This window comes from Panthera onca, chromosome D4 (genome assembly GCF_046562875.1).
Source record: "Panthera onca isolate mPanOnc1 chromosome D4, mPanOnc1 haplotype 2, whole genome shotgun sequence".
Classification (NCBI taxonomy): Eukaryota; Metazoa; Chordata; class Mammalia; order Carnivora; family Felidae; genus Panthera; species Panthera onca.
In genome coordinates, this window is record NC_138351.1 from 40,366,540 (window position 1) to 40,385,508 (window position 18,969).

Below are 18,969 nucleotides of genomic sequence, written 5' to 3' on the forward strand. Positions count from 1 at the left end.
ATTAAATCATACATGATGGTTCTTAATTTTCCTTTTATGTCTGATTTAACTGAGGTATAAATACTGATTTATATCAATCTATTGACACTTTTACATCACACGTTGCTAAATAGCAACTTTAACTGTAGCTCCTTTTGAATTAAAATTCTTTCTAAAACCTAGACACTTTATTGCAACAACTGAGACACTTTGTAAAGTTTTCAACCAGTTAAGAATGTTTCTCTATTCTGTATTTATACATCCTAAAAAACATTTTGCTCTAGCCATTAGATTCCTATCATACAAAACTAAACTACTGGTCTGATATAAAAGTTGCACTGTTAATGTGCTCTTACTTTTGTAACACCCCACATTACCTATAAAGTCACAGAGATATTAATTAAGTGAGAATGTGAAAGCTACAATCCCTTCTGTAGTATAGGCCTTCAATCCCAAAAACAGTTTTAATACGTCAACCTAGATTTACATTACTAAAACAGTAGAGAATATTAGTCATCATGAATTAGCGTTGGTAAGTATGTGTTCTTGAATACTAATGTGAGAGCTGAATGATTATGCTATATATGCTCCTAATATTCCATATGTCACGAAGCTGCAATGTTATCTCCAATGTACAGGAATTAAGTTAAAGCTAGTGACTTTACAATGATATTTAGAGGAAATCAAAAATGCAATGTAATCGCTAGCAATGTTTCTGAGCAACTGATGCTAGAAATCTAAATTTATATAGAAAAGCAATCTTTTACAGGTGAGAATAAGGGATGTGGTACTTTGTAAGCGAAAAAGCTTACCTCAATTTGTTTCAATGGAGCTATGCTTCAATAATGTAAAAATAATATCAAATGAACATGGTTTACTAGGAGAAAAAAAAATCCTGCTGATGGGTAATATGAAAGGTAACTTTTACAACTGAAGGCAATTCGCTATACCTGAAACAGTTTCATCATCATATTTATTAGCTTTTATTCATAGCTTTAAAATACAAATAGCTCAGCAACTCATTTTTCCAGTTTTGTGAAATTAAAGTGCACGTTACTTGCTGAAAATAGCCATATCTAAGTTAATCATACTCAGATGCCAAACAAAATATAAACAATAAAAAATGTGTCAGCCAAAAAGCTACAGGACTGTATCCAATCACTGAATAAGCCTTATCATTGTTTTCATCTTCATTCACAATTTATGAATGCCTTAGTCCTTTCCAATCACAATGGCTTCTAATTGTCATACAATTGAAAGCTTAATCATTTGTCCATTATAAAAATGCATCACCGTGATATCGGATTTTTTAAAATAAGTGTAACACACCTAAGACCTGGCGACACTTCTTTAACTGTTTAGTTTTTTTGTTGTTGTTTTTTTTTTTTTTTTTTGCCAATGTCAAAGAAAATGGTTATCAATTACCAATGGTGACACTGCCTCCAAAAAGCTGAAGTCAACTGTCCGACACCTTCGGAGGTTTAAAATACTGCTTCAAATAACAACTCTGGGCTAAGGTATTTAGTGAGTTCGCCAGCGGTTAGTTGGCTGGGCGGCGATGAAAACTGCCCCCAGGTAAGTCTGTTCGGTCTCTCTGCTTTTCCATTTGACCGTCTGGTTTAAAATTATGTAAATCGTGTTCTCAAAAATGTGTAAAGCCAGTATTTTATGTCATAACGTTGTTCCTAAGGACTTAGGAGGGCAATTTTCAAAGTGAAAAAAATGTAAATGACCTTACTTTTCCAGCATTACTTTCTGCCTTCTGAGCTACGCCCAAATATCGTCAAAGGAACAGGTCTCCACAAAATGAACATGTTCTAAAGTCCTTAACTTTCACCACGACCAACTAACTCGTGTCAACGTAAAGACTGCCTTTGTGGTGTGGTCACGGGAAACCTCAAAGTGCGGATCACGATGGACCAGAGTTTCAGATCCCCAAATTAAGCAAAGGAATGGGTCCCCGGACCACAACCTCCGACTCGCTCGGTCGCCCGCCCACTGCCTGCAGCGGAGTCCAGAGGCGCCCACAAGGACTCGTGCTGGAGTCCCCTCGCCCAAGTTCACTGCTTGTTTATAAGGGCTCAGTCCCCCCTAAAGCTCCTCTAAAGCCCGAATCAGTCTCAGCGCTCCAGCGACCGACCGGGGCGACGGGCACCCTGGGCAGGGGCGCCGCGTAGCAGCAGGCACTCGGGGGGCCGCGCAGGGGCTAGCGCTCCCGGGCCCGGGCCCTGCCCACCCCCGGCGGCCTCGCCCGGCCCAGCTGCCCTGGCAGCGCGCGGGCTCCGGCTCCCGAGCCCGGGGCGCGGGGCTGGGCGCGCGGGATGGCCTCGGGCGAGCGGCCGGCCGCGCGCCGGCTCCCACGCCGCCCCGCAAATCCCGCCGCAACTCCGGGCCACTTCTGCGAGGGGCAGGGGCGTACCGAGGTAAACTAAAGCCGTTAATTGTCGGCAGACGAGAGCAACAAAACAAAACAAAGGCATTTCGGACTAGAGAGAAAGCTCGAGAGAGCGACCGAGACATGTACCTGAGTGAGACAGATGGGAGAATACATCATGACTTCGCCTTAAAACGCACTTTCCCGGAGATGCCCAAGAAAATCTTCGAGAAGCAAGAATTTCATCTATTCATTTTACAGTCATCTGAGCCCCGCGATGCGATCAATCAGGACGGGGCTCTGCGCTGGATCACCGCAACTTCACAACAAACCCAGTCCTCCTTAAATAGCCAAAGATTCAAGTTCACTCGGCGTGCTAGATTTCCCGGGGTGAAATCCAATCTACACTTTTAACCCTCTTGCAGTCCGAGCGCGCTGGCCCTGCTCGCCGAGGCCGCCGCCGCCGCCGCCGGTGTTGGCTGCTTTTCGCCTGGGTTTGGGGATTTATTTTCTGTTTTGCAGTTGTTGTTGTTGTTGGGGGCTAGGGGGTGCGCGAAGGTTCGGTGTGGGTTGGATTGGGGTGGTGGTTGGTGGTGAAATGCTTTTTTAAAAAAGGCGGGGAGGGGGGCGCAGGAGAGAGCGCGGGAGGGAGAGCGAAGAGAATGTGTCACCGCGCTGGGAAAGTTCAAGGTTACAGCCCCGAGCACTGCGGCAGGATTCCGGAGTGGCGATCGCAGGCGAAACTTTGCCGCGAGCCGACCATGTGTGTGCGCGAGGGGGAGCGTGAGCGAGTGCGCGCGGGTGGCGGGGCGCGCGCGGGAGAGGGCTGGGTGGGGGCGGGGTGGGTGAGGGAGAAGGGAGAGGCTGGGGTGAGGGAGGGGGCTCGGGCGCAGGTCTCCCGGGCGGAAGAGGCTCGCGGCGCGGTCCCCGGCTGCAGCCGCCGCCGCCCGCGCCGGCTCCTCCACGCCCGGCCGCCCGACCGCCCGCCTCGCCCCGCGTCTGACCCGGCCGAGCGAGGAGGCTGCTGCTGCTGCCGCCGCTGCCCAGAGCCCAGGGGGATCGGAACGAGCTCCTGAAAAATCCCAAACGATAAATCCCGCTCTCCCGCTCGGCTCCAAACTCCTCTCTTTTCTGCTCTGGGCTCTTTTTTTTTCCCCTCCCTCTCTCGCTTTCTTTCGTTGCAAAACTTGGAAGTTGAAAATTTCACCGGTTCCACCCTCTGGACCCCGCTCGAGCTCTCTCCAAATCAGACTTAAGGATTGTTTTATTATTTAATTACACAATCATCGCTTTACTCCTCCTCCTGCAAACGCGCATTCCTTTTGCACCAGCCTCTCCACACCCCCCGCCCCCCACCTTCCTCCTCCTCCTCTTGCTTCTCTCTTTCTCTTCTCCTCTCTCTCTCTCCCTCATTTGTTAAAGGTCTCATATCCGTGCAACTGAACCATGACTTTTTTTTTTTTTTTTCCTCCAAACTAGATCTTCTTTCCGCCCTGTGGGCAAGTCCCGCACTCTCCCCACACCACCACATACACATCCACACCCCCGAAAACCCGCCCTGGGAGAGGTATTTCTGTGCCCGCTGCGGACTCTTTAAGCCGCGGGAACATCCGAGTGGGAGAAGCACTGAGCCGGTCTGGGCCCGAGAAAGGAACGAATGGAAAATTCCCTCACACCCAGGCCGCCCCGGGGCCCAGGCTGGGGCGCCGACTCTCGCACCCGGGGCGGGCGCGGTCCGCCAAAGCCTCCGGCTGAAGGGAGGAGGGGCAGGCCGAGGAGGCGGGGGCCCGAGCGAACTTCGGCTCAAGTAGTTGGGGAGCGCCGGCGCGGACTGGGGGCGGGGGGCGGGGTCCTGTGGGGTCTCCCCTGCGCGGGCCCGCGCCCCGGGGCCGCTCCGCAGGAACAGCGCGCCGCGCTTCGCCGCCCTCCCGGGGGTGCCCCGTGCACGTGGCCTCGCTCGGAGCGGGAGGATCGGGCCGAGCTGCCGCCGCCGCCTCCTGCTCCCTCCTCCTTCTCCTCCGTCTCCTCCTCCTCCCGCGGCCCGCTCGGCTCTCCTCCTCCTGCAGCCCCGCTGGCTCTCTCCCAATCCCCACCCCCCGGGGCCCGGGGCGCCGGCGGAAAGCGTCTCCCTCCCCGCCGGGGTGCAGGCAGGGCGGGGCGGTGGCGCGCCCGAAGCTGCGGGGCGGGCGGGCGCGCGCGCGAGCTGGGTGCGTGTGCCGCTACGGCCCTGCAGAGGCGGTCGCGCCGGCCTCGCTCCCGCGGGGAGGGCCCCGCCCCCACCCCCGCCGCGAGCCGCGGGTCGCGAGTGAATGAACTTGATTTCGGGTATTTGGAGGAAAGCGATTTGCCTTGCACCCTCTCTGCACGCGCGCGCGCGCGCACACACACACACACACACACACACACACACACACACTCCCCGCCCCCCAAATTCCGGCTTTCGGCAAGGGTTGGGTGGAGAAGAGGTGGAAGCAAAGGCTATCCAGACAATGGAGAGAGGAAAAGTGAGTGCCAGGGACTCCGCGTCTGCCTAGCTGGGGGCTGCCAGGGGCGGTTGGGGCCAAGAAGGGGACTCGACCGCCCCAGGGCGGGGCCGCCCCTACTCCCAACTGTGCTGTGGAGGTCTTGGGGGGCTCCCCTCTGATTCTCCTTTCCTCTCCCCCTCTTCGTCGCCTCTCGGTTTTCTTCCTCAACTTTCTCCTTTCTCTCGCTCTCTCTCGCTTCTGCCCACCGCCCCCCCCCCTTCTGTCCCCCCAGAGGACCTGAAGGAACCAGTGACTTTTTCCTTCACCAAGTGGGAGTTATCCACATCAAGCATTTCACAACGACACATCAAGAAAAGTAGGCAGGTTCAAGTCAACCATGAAATGGTCACTTTTTAACCCCGTCCTGTCCTCATTAGGGAAATGCTCAAACACAGTCCGTTTTCAAAGAGCTCTCTTAATGAGGCGAGCTTGCCAAGTCTACCTCTACCAGCTGCAGCCCCCGCAAACCGAGAGCCCAAAGAAGAAAAGCGCTGGAGGGGGGGGGGGGGATTTGAGGAGGCCGCGGAGAGGGGGAGCAGTGGATCTGGGAAGACAGGTAAAGTCGGGGAAATTTCGAGAACTCCCCCGAGTTAACCCTTGAGGGCACACACCACTGGGAGCAGCCTCCCAGCTCCCCCACCCCCACCCCCCCACCCCGAGGCAAATCCTCTACTCAGCGTTCTGACAACGTTAATTTCCTTTGTGTGGGTCATTTCTTCCTTTTGAAAAGCCAAGATAAAGTTGACAGTCTTTAAAGATGAAAGGAATGAGGTGACAGTCGGGGTTAATCCATATAAATACTCATTTCTCTCTCAGAAATTTTTAGGCAATCTCATCTTAGATTAAAATAAAACCCCCCAAAGCATCACTTTGTATTGCACATTACGCTGCATCCCTTTTCTCGCCCTCATAGCACCAGTCTGCGGGGAGGGGGCGGGGAAGCGCTACTGATAATACCAGCTTTAACTACTGGAGTTTCCCTTTGAACAAATATTCAATTTAACCGGAGTTAATTTACCATAAAAGACATTCCCCCTGGCACGAATGCACTCATGTCCTTGAACACACCTCTTTGAAAGCCTGGACTCTTACAGAAGCCATTATTTCGGGGTCTCTTTAAAAATCCAGAGCCCATCTCTCTCTCTTTCTCTCCCTCCCTCCCTTCTTCCCTCCCTCCACCCCACACCACCCCCAGTGAAATCCTGGCACCCAGAGAGCGCTCCTTTCAGCCAGAGATCCCAGAACCAGCCGCTGTCCCCTGGCAAAAGAGGCCCAGTGCTGAGCCCTGGGCAAGTGTCTGCAGACATCGTCCTCCTCCTCCCCTATTAGTTTCCCTTACCAACAGAAATCATTTCCCTTTGCCACCAAAACTAGGTTGCATCCAAAAGTTTCTCACAAGCTTTAAAGAGAAAAATGAAAAATTGACAACTGTTACACAGAAGAGCCCACAAATCCGCAGCAGCACCAGGGGGTGAAGAAGCAGCGACAGACCCAGGTAAGACCCCAGAGAAGTGAGGATGTCTGGGGGCTCCCAGGCCTATCACTTAGGGGTTCAAATCTCTTTCAGGTGCTCCATGTTTGTAGGGCGCTTGTGGTTGGGTACAGTCTGATGAGTGTGGAGGATGCTTGGTAGTTTTGGGTTCTGATTTGTTTCCAAGTAAAAGGAAATTGAGAAAGGAGTAATGGTGGGGTGGGGTAAACCAAAAGAAAAGAAAGAATGAGCAACAGAGACATCCTGGAAGGGCTTACTGGGTGCTCAGTGTATGTGGCTTTGACTGTGCTCCCAGGCCTTTGAGCCCTGGGCAGGATGGCTGACACTCCCTGAAACACTGCTTCTTGTCCAGCTTGTGTCGAAGTCACCGCACACCTTCCCTGGGTGAACTTTAAGGGAGCCTTTTAGAAAAAGAGACTGGTAGATCTGGGTGTATGGGACATCTGGCTTCTCTCAGCACACTCATCCACTATCTTTGATTTTAGAAGTACCAATCTTTTAAATCTCAGGTAGAAGAGTAGAGGGAGGAAGTGAGAAAGATACATGCATTTTATTCACTTTCCCTTTTCCCAGCCAGTCTGTGCCATGGTATTGAGAGGGGCTTTAAAGTCTCCTGAGAAGTTTCTGATACTATCAAAATGGGCCAAACACTTCTTAGACTTTGGTACTTACCTCTCCCTAAACTCTCTTTCTTCTCTCTCTCCCACACTGAAAGGTAAATGACAGGCCAATTGCATTCACCCCAAAATCTGGTTTGAAGAACTAGAAAGAAGTGAAAGCCTCCTGCATCAACAGGACTATTTGATATTTCAGAATTACTAAAGATCTCCTCCCCAGATCATTTATTCCCTGCCATCTTCTGGGGGGGGGGAGGGGGGTAGTTTCTTTTCTGACAGATAGTTTGTTGATTTCAAGAAGGTATGTCAGTACTTCAGGAGACTGAAATTTTCAAAACCTAGCTGTATATTTGAAAAATTAAACAAATTACCCAGTTGGAGCCTTTCACTGACCTCCACAGAGGACTTGACATCTCAAGTATCTATCAATATTGATTTTCTTTTAACCTCCTCCCTTCTAAAGAAACTCAGTGACAGGTTGCAAATCCTGGGCAGTTTAGGGAAAGGTTTCTTGGAGCTTAACAAAGCTGTCATTTTCAATACACCCGATGACTTTTTTTTTTTTTTTTAGCTCTTGCATGTGATTTGAGGGGAGGCTCAGCAACCACACACCCTGGCTGCATCGCCAATATCAATATTTTAAAACTAAATACAAAAGAGACAGATGACCTCCTGACCCCAGGAAACAGGCCTGCAGAACTGCAAGTATCCACCACACCATGCCCAGGGACCTTTCCTGCTTCCAAATGAACCACAAAAATCATACATGTGTAGCCCGGAAAACACAATTTTATGTCCACAAGCAGGAACACCAAAAATCCACGCAAAAACGCATCTATAAACAACCAACAAGTACTGAGATTGCCTGCACTTGATGGGGATTGCAAAATCATGCCCAGCTCTCTCAGCCCTGAAACTACTACTGTCAAATTAGGGTAGCAATTTTTCCCTCCTAGAAAATTCACAACTGGTCAGCTCCCCCACCCCCTTTGCCGCTTTGCCTTGCACTGAAACGAATAAATAACCATGGACTTTTCTTCCCTCCTCTGGGAGCTGTTTGGTGTCCCCTGAGGACAAAACTAAATGAGAAAAATGACGCTGTTAATAATGTCGCTGCTGAAATGCCTGTACTTGACTGTTAAAAAAAAAAAAAAAAATACCATCCCACTAAGTGTGCTTACATTTCGGGCACATTTACAAGCTACGACTGAATCTGAGCAGCGACTGGGCCAGATTCCTCTATTAAGGTTAGCCGGTTTCCACTTCTCTACAGAGATGGGGCCAGTTCATCAACAGAGGTTCCCAACTTCTGAAGACATTTGCTCCCGGATTACAAAGTCAGCAGGTGCCTGTAACTTTTGCGTGGTTTATTTTAAACCTCGCAAATCACGTCAATGATTGCTTTGCTTCACTCACAACACTTCAAAAGTTACGTACGCTCTCAACACAGAGCGTCTCCTCTGTGATACTGAGAGGGCTACAGTTATTGTCCTTTTTCAAAATAGCTGACTTTTAAAGTAAAACTATACTATCATTTTATTTCTATGTATAGACTTTTTTTGTTGTTACCCATCTACATACACTTTTTTGACATAGAAACAGATCAGTTTTAAGGAGAGGTTTAAAAAGCTTTATCCAAAATAGCCAAGTAGTCTTTATAGTCTGTATTAAGAAGTATAGAAGGTGTATTCAAACAAACTCAAACTTTCTGCACCCCTTTCTCTAATTCGTCCTTTGAAACCCCCATCCTGTTTCAAAATCAAAATAATGCATAACAACAGAACTGTGTGCATTTTAACTTTCAAATTAAAATTTGACAAACAATTGTGTAATTACAAAAAGACAAAACAATTTGGCCTACACAAAATATATGTCCAGTAAACCTTATCTCTGAAATATTTTAACAATACAGCATGTTAACAAATTTCAAAGCAATAATATTGTCAAATTGTGTGATGTCACAAACTCTAAAAACAAAGTTACAGATGCTCATGACATCATATTCACTCATAATTATGCTGCTGCTCAGTCTGATCATATTAAAGTTAAATAGATGTCTACGTCTGCTCAAGAATAAAAGGAATTTATTTTGGACATCAAACAATGAAACTGTCACCATTTATTGTATGAAACACTCAGCTAATCAATTTCCTATTAAAACAGCTTTCAACAATACTCAGCTTTAAAATTCATCGGGGCCAGTAAAAACCTTTTCCCAGTGCACAAGAATGCAGTCCCAACCACGACGATAATTACCCTTCTAATACTTTTATTGCCCAAGCACTTTTTCCTGTGCTCCCCATCAGTTAGGCAAGAATCTGCAGTATATTGTATCAGTGAGTTGGAGTGCTTGACCTTTGCGCACATATGATTTAATAGGGACTTTTCAGCGCTGGAGCTTTCTCCATCTCTCATACCATTAAATGAAAACATCAAACCTCAAATGTAAAACTGGAAACCACAACGTTTTGTGTTTCACAACTCTTTGCAGTTTTTACTTAGGCTGCTTAAAGGTCAGCTTCTTAGCCTCACAGTTCTCTCCCCCATAGAGTAAAGGTACTGAAAAGTCACACTAATTCTGATTTTGATTAAATCTTGAACTCCCCAGTCAGATACACACATGCACTCTGCTTATTTACACGTGCATTCTTTTTCTAACCACACAAGCGTGCGTGTATGGTTTGCTGGATTTATTCCATTTTAGAGCTGATTTAAATGTCTGTTCAAGTCTGGGTTCAAATGTTAACTTTTTCCCGCCTGTTGGAAAATTAAAATTACAAAAGATGGTGCTATAAGATTCATTCAAAGAAAGTTAGAGTTAATCTTGTGTATTTTGGCGCCTTTTCCCTGCCAGCTACTGTACTGGAGGTGGGGGGGGGGGGGGGGAAGGAAGGGAGGGGCGGGACTTGGAGATCTTGTCTGTCCCGTCTCAAGTTCAATGGCAGTTCTTCTAACCGGAGGAGAAGATGGCCATGTTCACAGCCCTAATAATAATTCCAATCACACCACTTCGGCATCTTGTGTCAAAGTCGAAACTGGCTTCCCCGCCCCCTTCAACCTGAAAGCTGCCAAGTCCTCACACACTCCGCATTCAACCACAACTTAATGGATGGGATATTGTGCATTAAAATGTGTCCCAGACGTACTGGCGAAGAGAGCACAAGGGAAAAGGGAGGCGCACGCGCGCGCACACACTCACACACACACACACACACACACACACACACACTTAGGCAAAGGGGTAAAAAATCCTAGAGCAAAAACAGCGGGGCTTAAAAAAAAAAGTACTAGGAGCGGGAAGAAATCCATCATAATCTTTTTTAAACGGGGAGGGAGGTGAAGAAGGAGGGCTAACAATTCGATCCTGCCACTTCAGGGACCAGGTGGGGGATACTAAGCTTGGGAACAAATATTGATTTTAAAAACAACACACCAATCAGAGCTAAATAAATACTACTACCCTCACTTATTTTTTAAAAATGCACTTTCAAATGAGAATATGTTACAAAGCTCTGCATATTCACCTTAAAGCGAAGGAAAAGGACTACGAAAAGAATGGGCTACGGGGTACAACTAAAGTATCACTTACAGTAATTTTTCCAGCATTAGGAGGAGGAGGAGAAAGAGGAGGAAATAAGAAATGAAGCAGGGAAAAGGCTACATTTTACACTATTTGGGCTGACAATGTTATCCAGGGATTCCCACCATCAAAGTGTGACACATATACTAAAGTTACTAAAGCTATAATATATATTATATACATGTATGTGTAATGATACATATAGTATATATATGATATACAAATGTACTATACACTATATGTACTATACACTATGTATGTACTATATACATATATACTATATGTATCATTACACACACATACACACACACACACACAATTGCTTTGGTCTGGGCTCAACCTGTAAAGCAGAAATGACATTTAGATAAAACAGTCACTTCACAATGCACATACAGGAAAAACAAATTGTGTCTGGAGTGGAAGGGGGTGCAAGGGACGAACAAGACGAGCAAATAAAACCCATCATTTCAAAGCCACATACCATTGCACTGTTTTGCATTAAATAAAATGGATCTTGAGTCTGCAACAGAACCCTGGGCCGCTGACTTCACGTGTCTCAGGTACAAATTTGTGGATTTTCTCAAGGGTTGTTTGGGTGTCGCTTTTTGTATTTGCTTAAAAAAAAAAAAAAAAAAAAAAAAGGCAATCCTGGAGTAGTCTTTTATTTTTTTAAATTATTGTTTCTGCAATGCCCCAATTCTTGGCCTGAGAAGAAAAGGCGGTAAAAGTCAAGTCTAAAAGCAAGCAGCCCCCTCAGTCTGGATATCCAGTTTTCCTTCCTCTCACTTGCGGAAGACTGTTTCTCGTGGTTGACTTGAACGCCGTCCAGAGAGAGAGAGAGTGGGGGGGGGGGGGGGGGGGGTGGTGTGTGTGTGTGTGTGTGTGTGTGTGTGTGTGTGTGTGTGTGTGTGTGTGTGTGTGTGTGTGTGTTTGGTGGGTTTTATTGTTGTTTTAGCAGGGCTGCTCTAGAGGTGGGGGCAACCTCCCCTCCCCGGCTTCGGGCGCGCTCCGCAGGGGCAGCGGGCGCGGCCGCGGGGTCGCGCGCTCGCCCCTTCCCCGCCCTTGGATTGGCCTGGCCAGCGGCGGAGCTGCCCCGGAACCGCCACCCACCCGCGCACCCTTTCCGCGCCCGGGCCGCGCTCGTCCCGCCGCCGCCGCCGCCGCCTCCCAGCCTTTTTCTTTCTCCGGCTCGCTGGCCGCCCGGCCCCGCCCCGCCCCGGCCGCCCCGGCGCGCGGGAAGCGCGGCTCTTCGCTTCCGCCTGGCGGCGGGAAGGAAGCCGAAAGGAGGAGCCGGGGGCGGGCGCGCGGAGATGCATATTCATCAGGGCGCCCGCGGCGGCGGAGGCGGGAGCGGGCCCGAGTGGGTGTGGCGGCCTGCGCGGCGCGGGCGCCCTTCGCGAGTGGCGGCTCTGCTCTTTGTGCGGCCCGGGAGGGGCAGGAGCGCGGGGAGGGCGGGCGAGGAGGGCGGCGCCGCCTGTCTGCGGGGCCGCGCCGCTCCGCGCGCCTTTGTGCTCCCGGGGTCACGGGGCCTCCCCGCCGGCTTGCGGGAGGGGAGAGCGGGGCCGAGCTGCCGCGCGAGAGTCTCCACCAAATAACAGTGATGATTACGGAATCGGTGTTACTCCCCTATTTCCCGCCACGTTGCTCGGTCAACTTCGCAAGGCCGCGTTTGTTTCCGTGTGAGAGGAGTTCTGAAATGTTCCTCCCGGTCAAGCGTTATCGTTACAGCAAAACCACCAGAAGGAGAGCACTCTTGACTTCTATTTATATGCATCCATGTGAATGTCAATAATCTAGGGGTGGGTGGGAGAAATAATCGGCACCAAAGAAATACACAACCCTTGGGTCCCTGGGAGTAAACGCTCTTGGTGAGGTTCGGTAGACAGTTCATGTTCATAAACAAAGTGGTTTTGATCAGTATTTTTAAGGTTAAAGGTACGTAGTGTTTCTGTTTAGTTTTTAAGTAATCCGGTTATTTTCATTTTAGGCATCTGTGGTGTGGTAAAATAATGCTTAACGGTGAGATGAAATTATTATGTAATCCTGATTTAAAATCGAAGTATTAGAAGTAAAAATATAACATTAGCCCTAAATTTACATGGTACTAACCCACGTGTGTTTAGAAAAAGATTTTATTACAGAGATTTTGACTAATTATGTAATTGCACAACAGACAATAGCTTCAAATATCCTCTAAAATCCCTGTTCAATTATGTGATTACCAGTGGGACCGGAATAGCTCCCGATGAATTGTTCTTATCTTTCCACTAAATGTGAGCATGGCAGTATTTTAATCCCAGTTGTGTTTACCCTCAAAGTCCAAGAGAACTTAAACAACATTGTGCAGGTTCTTAGTTTCTACAATACACAGTATGAAACAAGAAAGATATTTTGACCTCGTTAAAAAAAAAAAAAAGATTTTTTTTTTTAATATCTGCATGTAGATATACAGACACACTATATAAATGTTTGGCTATTTTCAATGATAGTAAGTGGAAAACTAGAAACTATTTTGACCCATTTGGACTTCAGGAAATGCCAAATATAAAAATAGGTTATTGGTTTAATGGTTCCCAATTTCTCCTCTGAAAAAAACTAACACAGTATGTATCTAAACAGCTTTGGGAAGGGAGTTGAGGTTGGGGATACACGTATGTACACATACACATGTGCATGTATATATCTCTACACTCAGCTATAACTTCCCAAGGAAAATTAATTGTTAACATCTTTTTCCAAGATAGGTAATTTTAACCACTCGGCTAGTGTAGCTATAACTCAGTCTACTCAGGCAGTCAATTCAAGTGTGTAACAAACAGATCTGTTTGCATTCTAGCATTTCCTAATAGTAGTTTCATGGTTAAGTAAGTCACGTTTAGCACTAAGTAGCCAAATATGAAGTATGAAAATTCAGTGCAGCTAAACTTTAAAAAATCATTGAGAGTGCAAAGGAAGTGTTTAAATGGGCAGTGTTACCAAATTCTAAAACTTCTGTAAGTGTGCCTTAGAAAGTCTTTTGCAATTATTTGAAGTCCATAGCAGAGTTAACCAATCCTTCCCATCATCTATTTCACGCAAGGAAGAAATTACATTGCAGGAAGAATCCAATTTTGTTTAGGAAATATGCGAAGATAAGAAATGGAGAAAGGACTAGAAAAGGGGAAAGAGAAGGATTCCACATGCTTCTAGTGATGATTTGAATGAATCTGAAGTTAGTGTCACCTGTCAGAGGCTTTTTGCCTAAGCGTATTATTTATATTTAGTAATAGAGTGTACCATTGTATGTCATGTTCAGTCTTTCATAGATTATCTTTTTTTATTTGCGTGTCATTTGTTTCTTCTGACCTGTGAAGTTTACAGTATTTACTCCTCTACTCATTACCCCTGTTTGTCAAATATGTACACATATCATAATTAAATGATATCCAGTGCTTATGAAATAAGGATACTGATTTTCAATCATGTCTTAAGAGAAATCGGACTCACTAATTTGTAATCACCTCAACAGTTTGTTGCTCCTGAGTTTCTTATTTGGCTAATGATAATGGTCTTCTAACCTGCAATATTGGTTGAATTTCCAGTTTTCATATTTTGCATTACAAACAGATCTAGAGAAGTTAGGGAGTGCTTTTGTAAAATTAAAATTATCTTGGTTAAAAACCTTGCCTAGAATGTCATTGAGGTTGAATATCTTTTTATATTCTTTTTTTTTGGAAATTATAACTACGCACGTTTTAAAAATAAGGACTGTCCAAAGTTACATAGGCATTTTGGCCTTTTGATGCTCCTAACTGAAGTGGTTCCAGTAGAGAAGCTAATTTTTTTGTGCCTTCAGTTGCAGGCACAATCCATTCCTTAGAACTTACTAGAAGATTCGCAAGCACACTGACACTTTAGATTTTCTGGTTCTTCTTAAAGCCAATTAACTGGTAATTCAGTTTCTGTATGTGTTCTTCAAATTAAGAATTTTTTTTAATGTACTACAACATCTGCATGTGTTTATCTTTGAGAATAATCACTATATAATTATTTCTAAAAGCATGCATTATTACAATGCTTTATGTCATAACTGAAGTAATTCTTCTACCCTATCTAAACCAGTAATTTCCAGTCATTACCCCAAAGGTGTTTATTTTATCTTACTTCTCTATTTCTCAAATACGTAAGAAGTGTGCTTTTATTTCTGTTTTCTTATTTTTAAAGACACACACTTATTTATTAGATTATTTTAGTTAGTCTATTATTATGCTAGCCTCTGCGCAAATTTATTTTATATAATAAAGACAGTGGAATATTTAAGACACAATACTAAATAAAACACTACCTTTGAAAACAATTGGATAATATTTTTAGAATTTAAAAACTGCATAAGGTATAAACCTGTGTAAACATTCATATTGCATATTGCGTCTAGGACGTAGTTTAAAATATTTCTTAATTATTTAAAAATATTTAGAGAGTCTTAAAATAGGACATTTATAAAGTGCCAAGTTTTGGCATTTTGTTGCAGTTCTATAGATGGGAGCTGTCTTTGTACAACTTTTACTGAGGGAAGGAGAATGCATATCTAGTACATTGCTGTGTGAGAGGAAAACCCAAGTATAAACCACAACCTTTGGTAACTATTTCTATTTTCCATTGGTATTAGCGGTCTTCAGCTATAATCCAGCGTGCCTCTTTGTTAGATATTGATCATAAGAAATAAACACGGCATCTTTCCCACAAGACGTACTTGCTCATCCTAAGGAATTATATCTGTGGAAAAGACTTCAAGAGATTTCCAGATAAGCCCTTGCAATAGAGTCAAAACTCCACACCGCCCAGGAGAGACGCACAGGTCATTTTCTAACCATTGAGAGTATGGGTACAAAAATAAATATATACACACAGTGTTCCTTCTTCCACTAACTGCATGCTGCACCTGTGCACACATATATCTGATGACATCTGCTAACATAATAAATCTCAAGTGGTTTGTGGTGTCATCAAAACCTGAGATGGTGGTATGGCTCACAGCCTCCCCAACCCCAGGCTATGGTCTTGTTAAATTTCACAGGCTAAACAGAGACAGACTTAGACTCATTCTGTACATGAACCAGGGGTTTTCAAGAGCGGGTTAAGGTGGTTTACCAAGGCAAAAAAAAAAAAAAAAAAAAAGCCTCTAGATATGACTCAGGGTGAAAAATTTGCTCTCTGATTCAATGGTGGTAAATCAAGGATGACTCCCACCTTTGAAAAAAAACCATTTTTATCTCAATTGTTCTGAATTCTCAATTCAAAGTGTCAACCTTTCCTAGCCCACTTATGTTTTGAAGACTTACTTTAGGAAAGAAAAGCCATGACAATTACATTCTTCATATCTTGCTTACCCACACTTTTATACAACTTTAGTTTCAACCATCAAAATGCCCATAAAAAGAAAACAATAAACTTGAATGAATTTAGGCTGTAATGATGATTAAATTGAGCAAAGGAAACACAAGTGTTTTCGCAAAAAATGTTCGGGATATTTTGTGCCATATGTAAGGTTTCTGAAACAACAGAATCGCTAAGGTATTTTTTTTTAACCATTTTCAAAAAACAGAAGCATCTGGCAATCCAGAAATCAGTGAGGCAACAGGATGCAAGAAAGCGCTAGACAGTCTACTGATCCTTCAATATAGTCCTGGCAAAGGACCATCCTGTCTTTTGCTCAGTGGGCCATTTTCAACAAGAAAACGAATTTCAAGTCCCCTGCATCCACACCCCGTGGCCACTTGTCCTCAGTGTCAAAGATTCTTCTTGGCATATCTAGAACATCGTGATATCATTTCAAGTTGCCCCCTACTAAAGATCAATGATCACATTTTGTGCCTTTCTTCCATGACTGAGAAAGCCTAGATGCAGCCTAGGGGCTAGAGGAAGAATTCTTCTATAAACGTGCACCACGTGCTTAGTGTGGGTCTCGACCCGGGGCTGGGTGCTACCATCCAAAGATGAATATATTTTTAAGGATGTCTGCATTTATGATACAAAGGCCTTCCATCCATTTGTCGTAATATTCTCTTCTAAATTTGTTGAGAAAAGAGTAAACTTCCTGTGGGATATCTTGAAAGGCTTCAGATAAACACACTAAACAACGATCTTTGGTTTTTTGCTCACATAACAGGTAGTTGATGTGGGTTTGTAGAATGAAAACAGTGTTGATGGAAACCAAAGAAAAATGTAATTAGGGACGATAAGTCAGGTGCCCTTCCCACCCCACCCACCCACTAAAAACAAAACAACCCCCCCTCCCCCTGTATAATGTATTCAGAAGCCAGACTAACAAAGTCAGGAAACTTTTGATATCACTATTCTTCATGATATGGGAAGTATTTTTATAACCGACAGGGGAAAGAAAGGAGGAACTATGTTAGGTGGGAGAATTCAGGCACGTAGGGTTTACCTATGTGCAATTAACACCACCCTCTTTTAGCAACTTACTGTTTAGCGATGGTTAACAATCAAATACACAGGCAGGGTAGAAATACAAGTTTCAAGAACATACTTAATATCACTGCCTCTCCCTTTTTCTCTTCATGTCTGGCCCCATTCTGAGCTGCCCTCAATATTTCTTTGACCATTATCTTTGTAATTTTTTGTGTGTTTATGCGAACAGAGTAGAGACACTTTATTTTTTTTTAATTTTTTAAAGAGTACACTTTAAGTGAACAAGGACAAAATACAAATGACATCCCCCCACAGTCCCATCGCCTAAAAAACCTGTTTCATTTGCGCATATTCCAACCCAGCATGTGCCTCTGTGCTTCTACACTACTTGCACAGTCATAAGGTTTTAAGGTAGATAGAATTTTATAATTCTTCCACTTAACCTTCCATTGATATCATTGATATTAGCGAAAGGGTGCAAACTTGTAAAATGCTAAAACTAGGAGAGACTTTGGGGATTTTTAGACAAGAGACAAAGAAACAAAACTGACAGCATCCTGTGGTTTGCCCTCTGATCTTTTCAACGCTGGGATTCATTTAAAAGGTTGGGGCAGAGTCACTGCCCCCTTTAAGATGGGGCTCAGTCTCCTGGGTTCCTTGTTTCATTCCACCGGCCCTCTTTCCTCTTGTAGCTTCACCGGCTTGCCTCTTATACCCCTGGCTTCACAAGCCTTGATCTAAACCGAATGCTCTTCTTACAGATGAGAAAATCAAAATGAGGTTCGGAGAGATAAAGGGGCTTGGTTAAGGCTACTAAGCTAATCAGCAGCCACGCTGGCATTGTAGAAGAGGCCCCTGAACTCTAAACAAGTGCTCTTTTATTAATGTTTATTTCAGAGCATGTGGGCCAGCAGGGTTCTGAGCATCAGCAAGATAACCTCACCGGAACTACTGTGACCACAAGCGCCTTTATAGACTTTAGAGAAATGTCCCAGGTTAGCCACTCGCCACCTTTTATGCTCTGGGTCACAATTACCATTTGATGTCCACAAGCCTGAACCCCCATAAATCTTGGCCGTACTCACAGGGTTCTTTTTCTCGTTGAAAAGAAAATATCAGAATGCAAGTGAGGGAAGCTGATCACTTTATAGAGATAACGTCAGATCTGCTCTCATTGATAACGTAAGATTAAAAAGTAAAATACCTCATAATATGCCTATCAGACGTATCTCACAAAGGTGTGATGTTGTACCAATACCCTAGTAGATAACCACTCTTCTAGAAAATATAAAAACCCCATATCTGTACAGAGACTGTATTTTCTGAATGTTAAATCAGGACACGAGGTATAACTAAAAACTTTTTTTTTTTTAATGAATTTAAGGTTTGGGCAAGTTTTACAAAAGTTTGTTTTTTGTTTTTTTTTAATTTTTTTTTTAACGTTTATTTATTTTTGAGACAGAGAGAGACACAGCATGAACGGGGGAGGGGCAGAGAGAGAGAGGGAGACACAGAATCAGAAGCAGGCTCCAGGCTCTGAGCCATCAGCCCAGAGCCCGACGCGGGGCTCGAACTCACGGACCGCAAGATCGTGACCTGAGCTGAAGTCGGATGCTTAACCGACTGAGCCACCCAGGCGCCCCTACAAAAGTTTTTAAAAATGAATCATTGTTAGCTATGGTTTAATGAGTGGGCTTTGTGGGAAATAATAAAAAGGTATACCATGTAAGAATTCATGATGTCTATGCCCATGAGGGCAGTTCTTAGAAATTCACTCAGAAATAGGATTGGATTACAGTGACCGCCATGTGGTCATTGCTGTTTGTGTCCTGTGCACTTGGCACTTGCTTGTAGTGCTTTGTTCTTCAGACAAGACATCCACTCTCTAGGTTCTTCTCTCAAATGGACATCAATGCATGTCTCCCACGTACAACGTCACAGAGTCAAACTGGTAAATAATTGAGAAGTTCATACATTATGTACGTGTCGAG

At 44.9% G+C, this 18,969-nt stretch overlaps 2 protein-coding genes across 14 annotated transcripts in view; one reads left to right on the forward strand and one right to left on the reverse strand.

Annotated features, from left to right (window-relative positions):
* The window catches only part of NFIB (nuclear factor I B), a 239,798-nt gene extending 236,216 nt beyond the window's left edge, over positions 1 to 3,582 (reverse strand). For 3 of the 6 annotated variants that reach the window (XM_060609743.3, XM_060609741.3, XM_060609742.3), the window contains exon 1: positions 2,504 to 3,581. In XM_060609743.3, coding sequence (XP_060465726.1) covers positions 2,504 to 2,533 — 30 coding nt within the window. In that variant the 5' untranslated portion in view covers positions 2,534 to 3,581. Of the gene's footprint in view, positions 1 to 2,503 lie in introns of all 6 variants that reach the window. The other 3 variants (XM_060609740.3, XM_060609744.3, XM_060609745.3) reach the window with 3 other exon arrangements.
* Positions 3,583 to 3,740: 158 nt separating this feature from the next.
* The window catches only part of LOC132663477 (uncharacterized), a 59,199-nt gene continuing 43,970 nt past the window's right edge, over positions 3,741 to 18,969 (forward strand). For 7 of the 8 annotated variants that reach the window (XR_014135949.1, XR_014135947.1, XR_014135948.1 and 4 more), the window contains exons 1-2: positions 3,741 to 4,857; positions 6,253 to 6,373. Coding sequence is in view for 4 of the 8 variants with exons in the window: in XM_081790899.1 (XP_081647025.1) it covers positions 4,011 to 4,857; positions 6,253 to 6,353 (948 nt within the window). In the remaining 4 variants the exon portion in view is untranslated. Of the gene's footprint in view, positions 4,858 to 6,252; positions 6,374 to 7,558; positions 9,739 to 18,969 lie in introns of those variants that run through there. The other variant, XM_081790898.1, reaches the window with a different exon arrangement.